Below are 14,056 nucleotides of genomic sequence, written 5' to 3'. Positions count from 1 at the left end.
AAAATAGTTATATAAAAATAAAACTGTTTTTGTTGCCTATATTACAAATATGCATATGTGTACATTTATAACCTATAATGATTGGAATGAACGTTTCGTTTAGGATGTCACAAAGCTATCTGCTTTGTCTCCTGAAGTGATATCCAGACAGGCGACTATAAACATTGGGACCATAGGACATGTAGCTCATGGAAAGTCTACAGTTGTGAAAGCTATTTCGGGAGTGCAGACTGTCAGATTCAAGAATGAGTTGGAACGGAATATTACCATTAAATTGGGTGAGTTCATAAATTTGATAATTTATTGTTAATTAATCAAGCATACATTAATAGGTAATATAATGAATTAAATGTAAAAAAACAAGATTAAAATGTATTAAAACTAAGGCTTAAATGTACACACTTACCCATCACACATACTGCATTTTTGCACTGAATGGCTTTTAAAATTTGTTGCGTGAGAAACCTGGCTGCTGGAGCGGGATTGTTGCCTCCCTGAGGCAATTGGTTACCTCTCTGTGGAGAGTCTGGGAGCCCGTGGTATTCCCTGTGGGGCATATATTTCGTAAATAAAATTAATTTAAAATTTTCATAGGTAAAGTATAATTATGAATTTTTCTGCCTATTGAATATTACAGTAAAAGCTTCCTTTATTAACGTTTTCACTAATTGTGGATTAAAAAATTTCAAGCCTTAATTCATAGCTAAAGATCTCTTTATTTGCCAATCTGATTATAGAAATTGACTGCAAATATTGCCAAAATTGCAAATGGAATAGGAGTTTGCAATTCACTGCTGAATAGCAGTCGTATTTTGTAGTTTTAAAATTTGGCTTGGTTTCTTAGTTTTCAAATTCAAATTTGGTAGTTTTTAGATGCTCTGAAGGAGCAAGGAGAAACTACAAAACAAGAATTAAAATACTAAGTTATTTAAACCCTTATTTAATCCTAAGCTTGAATAAATAACTAATCAATATTACCAAAGATTTTCAAAATGTTTTGTAAATAACATATTCCGTATAATCCTATACAAATTACCATTATAAAAGTTCCAGTTCTCCTCCTATTTTTATTATTTTGACTGGGAAATGAATATTATAAACTGTAATTTTTTGCTATTGTACTTGCATAAAGTAACATCAGGCAACTTAATGTTTAAAACAACCATTTATTATTTGTTAAAAAATGTATGATGTATCACAAAAACCTGTTCTCCTTTATTTTGATTTTGATTATGGCTCATCTGATTTGATTATAAGCCACTGTTTACTTGTCAGGATTAAGTTTATCTTATTGCTCCGTTATTCTATTTGTTCCTTGTAATATCTAAAGTTAAAAAAAGTATAAAACCATTACATTTTAATTTTTTTTTTTTTGTGGTGTTTTTTCTTTGCAATCTGTTATTAAAAACATTCAGCAAATGGTCTGTATGTTGTCATGACTTGAAGGGCAACACATCCAGTGACATGAACCCTATGTATTCTTTTCTTTATTAAAGGTCAGCAGGAGCTTTTCTTTTAAGTCTTTTAAATTTGGACTCATTCTTCATTAATTGTGTTGCAAGTATGTTTGGATGGTTATCTAGGCGCTTCTTGTAGCCTTTCATAGAGTGTGTAATTTCTTCTTTTACAGATCTTATTTGTAGGTCCTGGTGCAATTGCTGGTTAGTTACAAACCAGGGTGCCTTTGCAACTATTCTCAGCATCTTGGACTGAAACCTTTGTAGAATTTCTATGTTTGAGTTGGAGGCAGTTCTCCAGAGTTGGATCCCATAAGTCCAGACAGGTTTCAAAATGCACTTGTACAGCAGCAGCCTGTTGTCAAGCGAGAGACCAGACCCTTTCTTGAAAAGCCAGTACATTTTGTTGAGCAGGATGCCTAGAGCTTTACGTTTGGTAAATATGTGCTTTTTCCATGTAAGATGACTATCCAAGTAAAGTCCAAGATATCTGGCTTCTTTTGCTTGTGGAATTTGCAAATTGTTTAGCATTACTGCCGGACAAGTGTCATGTCTCATAGTAAAAGTGACCTGTACCGATTTACTCTCATTAGCTTTGATTCTCCAGTATTCTAGCCATTCAGAAATGTTATCTAGGCTGGTTTGAAGCATAAGGCTAGCTTGTACCGGATTCTCATGGACTGCTAGAGCTGCTGTGTAATCAGCGAAAGTACCTATAACCACTCCCTCTGTTAATGGTAAATCTGAAGTAAAAAGCAGATACAAGGTCGGACCAAGGACGCTTCCCTGGGGTACCCCTGCATGTATGTTATGAAGATTTGTTGTGTCTTCTTCTTGCTTGACATAAAAACGCCTATCTGCCAGATATGACCTTAGGAAGATGTAGTAGTTTGTTGGAAGGTTCTTTTTTATTTTACAAAGTAGGCCATCATGCCAGACTCTGTCAAAGGCTTGGGATATATCCAAAAAGGCTGCACAGCAATACTTCTTAATTTCGTAAGCATTATGTATATTTTCAACCAAGAGATGAACCTGCTCAATGGTACCATGCTTCTGCCGAAAACCAAATTGATGGTTAGGTATTATTTTTGCTTCTGCTATTACAGCATTCAGCCGTTTTAAGAACAGGATTTCCATGACTTTTGACAAAATAGGCAGCAGGCTGATTGGCCTGTATGAGGAGACTTCTTCCCGGGGCTTGCCAGGTTTAGGTATCATTATGATTTGTGCTACTTTCCATTGTGTAGGGAAGAGACCTCTTTTCAATATACAGTTGAATAGATGTGTCAAGAATAATACTGCTTTTTCAGGTAGTTCATATAGAATTTTGGCCGTAATTAGGTCATATCCTGGAGCCTTTTTTTTATTTAAGTTTTTAATGACCGCAGCAATCTCCGTTTTGTTAATCTTTTTTATTGGAAGGTCCAGTTGAAAAGGTTCTTTAAGGCATTTAAGAAGTTGAGCATAATCTTTTCTTTCTGGGTTTTTGGTTTGGGTTTGGTATGAAAACGTTGTCTAAATGACTCACAAAGGTTTCTGCTTTCTCTTTGTCAGTTTTTGCCCAGGACCCATCTTGTTTACGTAAAGGTGGTCTAGAGACGGTAGATCTGTCTAAGGTTTTTGTCACTTTCCATAACGAGTAGTCACTATTGGCTGACGCGTCAAGATTGCGCAATTTGTTCTGAGTGTTTTCATTACTCTCTTTGCTCAAGACTTCTTTTAGCCTAGTCGTCAGGTAGTTGAGGTGCTTTTTGTCAGCGCGATATCTAGTAGTCTGCCACTGTTTACGTGCCTGCCGTTTCTCAGCTAATAGATCACGAACTGATTTCGAGCAGTCATCCCAATTATAATTTTCTTATAATTGGGATGACTGCTTGAAATCTTCTTTCTATAATTCTGTGTCTCTGGAGTACTTTCCCATGCTGCATCTTGAATGCACTTGTTAAAGTGTTCCGACTGCTGTCATCATATTGTCATCGCTTCTCAGAGGCAAATTATTATTAATTCTGGATTCTACTAAGTAACGGAATAGTTCCCAGTTGGTTTTTCGGCCATGAAGCCGTAAGGGAGGTTGCAAGCGTACGATTTTCTGAGAAACTTTCACCAGGACAACACTATGATCGGATGAAAGGTCTTGAGTAGATGCGCACTTAAAGCAGCTTGAAGGAATTCCTTTTGTGACACAGAAATCCACCAAGTCTGGTATTTTTCTTGGGTCAGTGGGCCAATAGGTAGGTGCTCCACATGATACAGTACTGAGATTTAAATCATCTATAGCAATCTGGAGTTGTCTGCCCTTGGGAGTCGTTAAGCGTGAACCCCACCTTGTATTTTTCGAATTATAGTCCCCGCCTGCTATAAATCTGGGTCCTAAATTTTTGAAGAAACACACGTAATTTTCTCTCTTTACCGCATGTTTTGGTGGGGAATATAAAGCTGTAATAGTTAGATGTCCATGCCAGTCTTCAACAACTATGCTTGTTGCTTGGATTTCTGGTGATTTAAATGGCTCTATCTCATGGTGTCTTATGTTATTCTTTATAATTATAGCAGATCCTTCATGTGCTGTACCATCAGGATGCATTGTTTGATAGAATGAGTAATTTTTAATTTTCAAGTAGTTTTTTGTAGTAAAATGAGTTTCAGATATAAGTAAAATATCAATTTTATTTAGTTTTAAAAATGTCTCTACTTCGAGGACATGGTTTGACAGCCCATTAGCATTCCATAAGGCTAATTTTAGTGTATCGAATGTGACAGTTTGGTCATAATTTCCATTAGCAGGTTGGTCATTGATGTCAATTGTTGCATTAGTTGGGTCATGGTGGTCATCATTACTTTCATGTCCGCATTGATTGTTTGATCTTGTAGTATTTCCGAATTGCTTTGATTTGGTTGGTTCACGTTTGTTGGTTTTTTGTCTGACAAAACTTGACTATATAAAGGTTTATTGGGATGGGTCGTTTCAGTTTTTGAGTCCGATTGATTTGCATGATTTGCGTATTGTTTCCTATTCGTCATGGTTCTGTATTGGTGTTTAGCTGGCTGGGGAGGATATTTAACTTTTTGGAGTTCTTTATATACTGAACATCCTTTATAATTAGCTGGATGGTTTCCTTCACAGAGGATGCATTTAACAGAGTCTGACCTCTCTTTACGATGGCAGTTAATCGATGCATGCTCCCCTGCACATTTAATACATTTAGGTTTCCTAAAGCAAAATCGTTTAGTATGTCCATACTGTTGACAGTTACTACATTGTGGGATTTCTCGTTTGGGTCTTGGAGGCTCAATTTTAATTTTACAATGCAATAGGTTTTGTATCTCGTAAATATTTTTATTATTACTTGAGGGTCTATAAAGAATATTGGTAAAGGTTTTTTGGTGGTTCTTTGTTTGACATTCCAAATATTGGTCACTTTATGTCCATGAGTTTCTAGCTCCTCTTTTATTTCCTCCAGGTCAATGGACGGGTGGAGATGTTTTATAACTGCTTTGAAGCAGCGGTCTTGTCTAGGCTTGTAGGTGTAAAATTCAGTATCTTTTGTTTGTAAACTTTTAACAATTTTTGTATATAATTCTGAACTTTTGGGTTGTATTCGCACCTGTTCATCCCGGAGGACTTTTATTTCATAGTTGCCTTCAGCTATTTCATCAAGCATTTTCGTTAGTGGTTGGATATTACTAACTCTGTCCACATATATGGGTGGTGATTTAGCTGGTTTTGCAGTGGTTTCTTTTTGAGTGGTTTGATCTTCTGTATCTTTATCAAGTTCAGAAAAACTATTTGAGGTTGGTGTGGCTTGACTTAACCAACAGGTGCCAAGTATCTTTTGTTTTTGATTGTTACTGGCCTCTGGACTTTCACGATGTCTCTTTCTAAAGGGAACTTCTTTCCATTTCTCATTATTATCAGAGTCCATAGGACTTGGTGATATGTTGTCCAGGTTGCTGGGTGACTGTGTTCTTGATCTGTTAAACAAAGCAGGGTGGAAAACTTGTTGGGTTAATGTTTTGTTTGTTTGTTTATCAGATTGTGAAGGTTGGACGGTTGTTGTAAGAGGGTTGTGGGACCCCTGTTGTCCAATTATTTTGCTGCTGCTGCTGCTGCTGCTGCCAGTAACATTAACTACCACAGGGGCCTGGTCGCCCACTCCTGTGGAGTCTTCGGTAACATATTTCTCAGTCAAGGGCCCGGGTACCCTTGAGCGCCGGAGCTAGCCGGAGTGCATGGCATATCTCTTTTCTCTTTGTTGAACATTTTCATAAAAAAGGGGGGTTTGGGAAAAAATAGTAATGGCGCTTTCCCAAGGCACCATACTCAGATTTTTAGACAGATCTCGTCTTGGCTCCTGCTAGCCAACCGATTATTCTCGGCGAACTACTATTTTAGAGAGAACAGTTGACAGGTTATTTACCGCCGCCCTTAGCTCGGCGTTGTTGCTCGTTTAGCACCACCCAGGGGACACGTATAGGGTGGGCCTAGGAAAGGTGGTCACTCTTACGGACGCAAGCAACATCATCCCCCACCCCACATTTTAATTGAATTGTAATTTTATTGAAGTGAAACTGACAGAATACTTTAATAGAACTTAATTTACAGGAATATCAAAAGGCTTATCATTATCAAGATGACAATACAACCAGAACCTAACTTGATGTTGTACTTTTGAGATTATTTTGTTAATTTATAATTTAGTTACAATTTTTTAAACATTCTATTATTCATTGCAACATACCATGTGTAATATTAAAATATGATGTCAGTTGCTTCATTGATTTTTTATTTAAATTTTAAGTAGATAAATTAAAGTGATTATTATTTAATTTAAAACACATGGTATGTTGCAGAGCGCCTGAAGGACTCAGTCTTAAGAATGTACAGCCAAAGAGCAGAGGAAAGAGATGAAAGTATGTTCTTTGAAACAATTAAAAAGTCCAAAAAAAGGACTTTGCTTTCTTCTTCGGATACCACTCCAGAGAAGCCTCGAAACAAAAAACAAAAAAGACAGGAACCTGAAGTATATATCATAGAGAAAATTGTAGATTTTAAATTTGAATCAGGTAGAGAAATGTTTTATATAAAATGGAAAGGCTGGGATGATATTGAAAATACTTGGGAACCCATTGACAATCTGGATAACTGCCCTGACATGCTAAATGAATTTATAAAAAATGAGGAGCTCAAACACCTTGATAAAATTGAAAAACTAAAGGAGGAAATATCTTTCGATGATTTGCTGAGCGAACAAAATCTAGTTACTCGAATTGATGAGGTTATGGAAGTTGATCTCACAAATTTGAAAGCAAACCTATATGTCAAGTTGTTGTCAATGATAAAGTTGACAGAGGAAGAGGAACTTCATGCATCTGATCTAGTTCAGAGTGCGAGGAACTTGCTTCAACTGTATGTATCTACTAGGAAAAGATGTCGTCAACTTATGGCACTCAGAGACTGGGAACAATATATAAACCAAGTTGATAGATCCAAAAAACTGACTGTGGAAAATAAATTTGATCTTACCGGCCCACCAGAAAATTTTACATACATAAATGAGTCCATACCTGGTGCCGGTGTAACCATTCCAACGGAACCACCGATTGGGTGTGAATGTGTGGCTTGCAATTGTAGATCAAAGTCCTGTTGCGGTATGCAAGCTGGTCTCTTTGGGTATACGGCCCTAAAACGAGTCCGTGTAACTTCAGGGACACCTGTATACGAATGCAATAAGGCATGCAAATGCTCGTCCGACTGCAACAATCGTGTCGTTCAGAGAGGCAGGACTGTGAAGCTCACCATATATAGAACACCCAATGGTTGTGGTTGGGGCGTTCGGACAGACCAAAAAATCAAGCAGGGACAATTCATATGCCAGTATGTTGGTGAGGTTATAACATTTGAGGAAGCAGAAAAACGTGGGAGTGAATATGATGCAAACGGATTGACATATTTGTTTGATCTCGATTTCAATTCATGTGAAAATCCATATGTAGTCGACGCATGCAATTTGGGGAATGTTGCACATTTTATAAACCACTCGTGTGATCCCAACTTGGGTGTGTGGGCCGTGTGGGCAGACTGTCTGGATCCGAACTTACCGATGCTGGCTTTATTTGCCACAAGGGATATTGACGCAGGAGAAGAAATATGTTTTGACTATTTACAAAAGACTACAAATGATAATGAAGTCGGCCAGACCAGCTCTGTTTGCTCAGATGATACTTCTGCTCCAAGTTCTTCGGCTGATGAGGACAATGCTAGTGTTCCGTGTTCTTCAGATGCGAATACAGCCACACCCTCTGCATCCCCCGTCAAGTCACGTTTTGAAGTGCAACAACAGAACATGGCATCACTAAAAAATCGCACTGAATGTAAATGTGGAGCAATTAACTGTAGAAAATATTTGTTTTAATGGTTGACCATTAAAACAAATGTTTTCTGCAGTTATTATAGAAGAAGAAGAGCAATTTTCAATATGAATGATATATGAATGTTATTTAAACGGGTACATACCACGATAAAACGACGAGATTTTTATTGTCGATATTTCGACCCAGTTGCATGGATCGTGGTCACGACGGGACTGAATGATATAATTAATACCTTGTAATTGATTATATTTTGAGTAAATTTAATTTTGGATCTCCTTTACAAGAAACAATGATCTAAATTATATGTCATACAAAAGTTTAATTTTACGTAAATATATATACTCTGCCTCTGAGTTTAAATATCCGCCCAGTTTAAATATGACGCGAATATAATAAAGTGGGCGTATAATTGTACCTCTGAGTATATTAGTACAAGAATTAATGTAGCCTTAGTCTGGTTAGAGTAGAAATAGGTATATCCTATTTTTTAAATGATTTAGCGTTCTGGTACAATGTCATGTAGAAACCGAAAGGAGTGTGGATTTCATTCTACTCCTAACAAGCTAGCCCGCTTCCATCTTAGATTGCATCATCGCTTACCATCAAGTGAGATTGTAGTTAAGGGCTAACTTGTAAAGAATAAAAAAAAACAGTATATAGTATAATATAAAGTGTCTTATAATACGGTTTGTGATTGTATGCCTTGTTGTATATAATTTATATTTTGAGTAATTTTAATTTTGGACACCTTTTGCAAGAAACAATGATCTAAATAATATGTAATATAAAAGTTTTAACATAAATATACTATAATATTATCACAAAAATTAATGTAAGCTTACTCTGATTAGAGCAGAAATGTGTAATTCCTATTTTTTAGAAAATTATACTTTACTATTTACCTAGTTATTATAAAAAGTGCCTTGTAAATATTACAAAGATGTTTCTATAAAGCCGGGTACTCATTAGCGAACTGTTCCTGTAACCGGACAGTTACAGTAACGTTCTAATGTGCACGCATATTGTAGTCTTTGTGTCCATCGAACTGAATATGTCCTTCAAACTGAATGTGTCCATCGAACTGAATATGTCCCATCGAATTGAATATGTCCATCAAACACCCTCACCCACCATACACATTCAGTCGGCTGTAACTCTTAACAAACTACATACAGTGTGTGTACTCGATGTCAAGCTTCCTTAGGTTCGCGACAAAAACCGACATCCATCGGCTCGCTGCGTGCCGCTCGCGTACTACGTACACACTATGATTTGTGGTTACAGTAACGTCCAACTGTTACGTTACATAATGAATACCTATTTATCATTGGCTCGCTGCGAACTTCAACTCGGTCCGCTCGCGGCAATTTCGCGAACCACGTACATACTATAAATTTTGGTTACAAATCATGCAACTGTTACGGTTAAAGTTCGCTAATGAGTACCCAGACTTACCGACTGAATGGGTACGGTGGGTGAGGGCATTTGATGGACATATTCAATTCGATGGACACTAAGACTACAACACGCGTACAACCACGTTAAGCCGGGTACTCATTAGCGAACCTAGTACCTGTTTATCATCGGCTCGCTGCGAATTGCAACACGGTCCTCTCGCGTAGTTCGCAAGTATTCGAACCACGTACATACTATAAATTTTGGTTACAAATCATGCAACAGTTACGGTTACAGTTCGCTAATGAGTTCCCGGCTTTACTGTAACTGTCCGGTTTCAGTTACAGTTCGCTAATGAGTACCCGGCTTTACTGTAACTGTCCGGTTTCAGTTACAGTTCGCTAATGAGTACCCGGCTTTAGAAAGTATTTGCAATTTCACCAGACTACATTAGCCGTGATGAAAAAACTGTTTGAGATTTTGTCCTGTTCTGACAAATGGTGATTTTCTAATTTGGCTGTTATGTTGGTGAACCGTTTACTGTTATCTATTAGGGTTTAAGTATTTTAGTTTTATTTTATTGATAATGTTGAAATTGGAGAAGAGTATAAGTATTGCGTTTGTTTATTATTAACAATAAGTTTGTTAAATATGTTTAGTTATCTTACAATTTAGTGTTAAGATATAATAGTTTTACTATATGTCTATATAAGTAATAGTCTTTATTACAATATTTTTTTATATAATTAGATTACTTGTTAAAATAATAACTAGAAAAAGCATTTTTTTTGGGGTGGATCAAACAAATGTCAATGCTGATATAGACCTAGAGATAACTCCACTAGTAAGAGACAAACAGATGAATTAGTTATAATAGTAATAATCAAAACAATATGTCCTAATTTTCTTAAAGAAATGTCTCGAAACCTTTTAAAAAGTATGACATTAATATTTTTATATTGAATGAAAACTTTGCATGCATGATACACTTACTTAGCGATAAACGTTTACATAAAAAATATTTTAAATAAATAAAATTTTAATTCATCAATCTTTCTAATAAAATTGAAAAAGAAAGTTAATTCAGGAAAGCTTTATTTTTGACACATTAATTTGTTATCATAGAAAATTGTAAAATGTAACTGAATTGAAACTAAGTAAACTACAAAGAATTAATCTAAAAATGTATGTGGTACATATGTATCTACCACAGGAAGAATATGTATCAATCATCATCAATTTAAAACGGTTGGATATTTTTAATTGCTTTGACTTTCATGTGCTGGTATTTTTTCTCGGCCGTTTTTTCTGTAGTGCTAAGCAATTGCTTAAATAGCTTAAAGGCTAATCCAGGAATGTCCAAACTCCATAATTGGCTACCAAACTTACCTATGTTAATAGCATAGGTTCACATATTTTCAGTCTTCATAAAATGAGGTATATCTGGCTCTCGCTGGCCATTTCATTCAAGCAAAAGTCGACTTTATTTTAATTAAAGTAACAATAATAATAATTTTTGGCTACTTTGGCTAATCTGTTGTACAGATTAGTCAGATATGATAGTTTTAGCACAAGGCTTCAAAAAGTGGATTAAAAAAAAATAAGAAAACCAATTAACAATATTTGTCAGGACAACTTAAATAACAAATCAAACAAAAACAAAATACGACCCTAGAGTGGAGTCACGCACTTGTGAATGTTGTGTGTAGGGTTAAAGGCGCCTTTGACTGTTAACAAACACTCCCCTTTTCCACTCAAGTCACTCTCTCCGCCTATCCCAAGTAAAGACGTCGGCATCGTAGCCGTCTCAGACTACTATTTCCTCCAATAGGGTATTTTAAACTGCAAGCTCTCTTTCTTTTCTTCTGTTCTCTTTCAAACTCAAATCTTATTAATAATTAAAATCTTGTCATTAGTCATTAGCTTCATTAGAGTTGGCAATTCTCTGTCATAAGTAGCCAAAAATTATTATTATCTATAACTGCATTCAAATCTTAGACCATTAATAACTGGACGCGGTTCGCACCCAAATTCACCAACAAAAAAGTCTGTCATTTTTTGAGGGGGACGAGGTAAACTCACACATCGAAACCATTTAACACCATTAAGTATGTTCTGTGTCCATACACTACACACAACTATAAATTTGAGTCGCAATACACACACGCGTAATTTATACACACACTAGCGGACGCCCGCGACTTCGTCCGCGTAAATTTCGATGTCAACTTTACTACTACCCCTACCCTACCCTACCACTACCCCAACCCTACCCTACCCAACCCCTACATCTACCCTACCCCTACCCTACCCTACCCCGACCCCCACCCTACCCCTACCCTACCCCAAACCTACTCCCATCCTACCTCTACCCTCCCCGTACCCTATCCCTTTCCTACCCCTATCCCACCCGTACCCCTATCTCACGCCTATCCTACCCCTATCCCACCCGTACCCCTATCTCACGCCTATCCTACCCCTACCCTACCACTTCCCTATCCTACCACTACCCTAAACCCGGCCCTAAACCTACCCTACCCCTACACTACCCCTACGCTTCCCTACCCGTATCCTACCCTACCCTGTAACTTCTCTATCTTACTCCTACACTTAGCAAAATCGGTCCAGTCCTCCGAGAGTGGTGGTATGACCAAGAGAAATAGAGACTTCTATGCTAATAATATAAAGAGGTAAAGTTCGTGTGGTTGTAGGAGGTAATCTCTGAATCTACTGGACCGATTTGGAAAATTGTTTTACCAATAGAAAGCTACGTTATTTGCGAGCGTCATAGGCTATGTTTGATCCCCATATTCACACGGGAACGGGAACTACGTAAATGAAAGCGCCGGGCGTCATACAGCGGAATTTCTGCGTCTTTTAGAAATTTTGTATTATCTCCGAAACTATTTAAGTAATTAACATACGGTAAAGGGCAAATCTTATCTCCATAATATCCTTGTAATTATTAAATAATTTATTTTAATAAGGATTAAAGTTTAGTTGTATAAATAATGACGTAAACCTAAGTATATAAAATTAATAATTTTTAAAACACAAAAGGTACTATATCTGCTAATATATAAAAGATAGATATATGGCGTCGCGGACTTTTTTGTAGAACTTTTAAAGATACATAAAGTTTCCATACATTAATTTCAATTTTACACAATAGTTAAGGCAGCGCATGCGAATAAGTCTGTTTAAGAGGATTTTCAGTCCGACCTGTATGACAAAAACTGTGATAACTCGGCTAATATATTTGATACCAATATGAAATATAGCCTATAGCACTCCCCGATAATGTAGCATTCTACTGGTGAAAGAATTTTTAAAATCGGACCAGTAGTTCCGAAGATTACCCCATTTAAAAAATGTGACAAACTTACAAACTTACAAACTTTACCTCTTTATAATAGCCCAAGAGCCCACGACAGCCAGACCTTCGTTATTTTATAAAAGTTGAAAGTTTCTCTGTAGATGTCTCCTATACAGGTAAGAACGACCAGCGACTATAAAGTTTGGGTTGTGGTTACTTGGGCAGGTAACAGGTAGTAAAGGTGTATAAAATAGTACTTGAAATTCGTTAAAGTATAAAGCTCAATTTTTTAATATTTCCTTCGGGATAACTTTAAAAATCTCGTCATCCATTGCCGGACACTTATGACAGTTGCTACCCCCTGCCAGACACCCCTAAACTTCAATAAATTATAATTATACTTTCGTTATAGTATAAAAGCTAAATTTTATATATGTTACTTGGGGACTTATAAAAAGATGTTACCTCAATAGCCGGACAGTTTTCGTGATTTTTACATCTTGCCAGACACATCGAAAGTCCACTATAGGTGCGAGCGCGAATGCTTAGTCGATTACTATTTTTTAAGATATCTAATAAAAAATAATTTTATTACGTTCATAGCCATGTTATATAAAGTAAAAAATGTTTGTTTAATATCATAAAAATATAAAAAAAAAGTATAATTACAAGTAAAAAAAGATAATTAAACTTATTTATTAATTTAAACATTGTCGTCGATGTTTTCATTTTCTTCATCACTACTTCTCCAGTCGATGGCAGAATCGTCCTCAACATCACCTTCTTCTTCAGTGTCTGAAAAAAAAAATAAGCAAGTTCAAAAATTAAGCAAGTTTATACAATTATAAATAATTCAAAAATTATGTATCATAATTTGTCATAATAATTTTATACCTGATCGAGTTTTGAGTGAATCACTAACATAACTCGGCAGTTGATCCCCTTCAAACCATTTGAACTGGTATTTGTCATCTTTTAATACCCAGCCATTATTTTCTGGTTGATATGTGGTTGGATTTTTTAAATGAGCATTATTCCAAATTGTACATATATAATTTGCTCGCAGAAATTGCTGCAGTAGTTCGCAAGGTGGTAGGTTGCTAGCGTCAAAATTTCGCAACTTCTTTCGGTCAAAAGCTTCGTTTACATCGGAGACTGTGTACGAGTCGATGAATATTTGAAGTCTAGCGGCATCAACATCAATTACATTAGGGACATTATAGACATTGCATATAAATCTCTGAATAATATAAAAGATATTTTGTTGATGATTTAAATTTTTAATTAATTCGTTGTTGCCGAAGTTCTTGAAAGCTTCCTGGTACTCTGGATCTTTTTTTAATATCTTATACGGTTTTAATTTTCGTTTTCTGAAGAGCGCAGGATTAAAATCACAACCTGTGATGGCATGAAATCCAGGTAAGCTCTGACAAGTTAACAGTCCCAACTCTGCATGTATTTTGGTTAGGTCCACATACCTTAAATTATTTCCAGTGCCTGTAAGCATCCAAACAAC

At 36.2% G+C, this 14,056-nt stretch overlaps 1 protein-coding gene across 2 annotated transcripts in view; it reads left to right on the top strand.

The window, feature by feature from the left end:
- LOC112043085 (eukaryotic translation initiation factor 2 subunit 3) overlaps nt 1–14,056 on the top strand; it is a 34,754-nt gene that overhangs the window by 348 nt on the left and 20,350 nt on the right. The window contains exons 2-3 of one of the 2 annotated variants that reach the window (XM_024078351.2): nt 104–278; nt 6,309–13,403. In XM_024078351.2, the coding sequence (XP_023934119.2) occupies nt 104–278; nt 6,309–7,870 (1,737 nt within the window). In that variant the 3' untranslated portion in view covers nt 7,871–13,403. Of the gene's footprint in view, nt 1–103; nt 279–6,308; nt 13,404–14,056 lie in introns of those variants that run through there. The other variant, XM_024078352.2, reaches the window with a different exon arrangement.

Source organism: Bicyclus anynana, chromosome 13 (assembly GCF_947172395.1).
Source record: "Bicyclus anynana chromosome 13, ilBicAnyn1.1, whole genome shotgun sequence".
Lineage (NCBI taxonomy): Eukaryota > Metazoa > Arthropoda > Insecta > Lepidoptera > Nymphalidae > Bicyclus > Bicyclus anynana.
The sequence above is the reverse complement of the archived record's forward strand: the minus strand, read 5'-3'. Positions and strand labels throughout refer to the sequence as shown.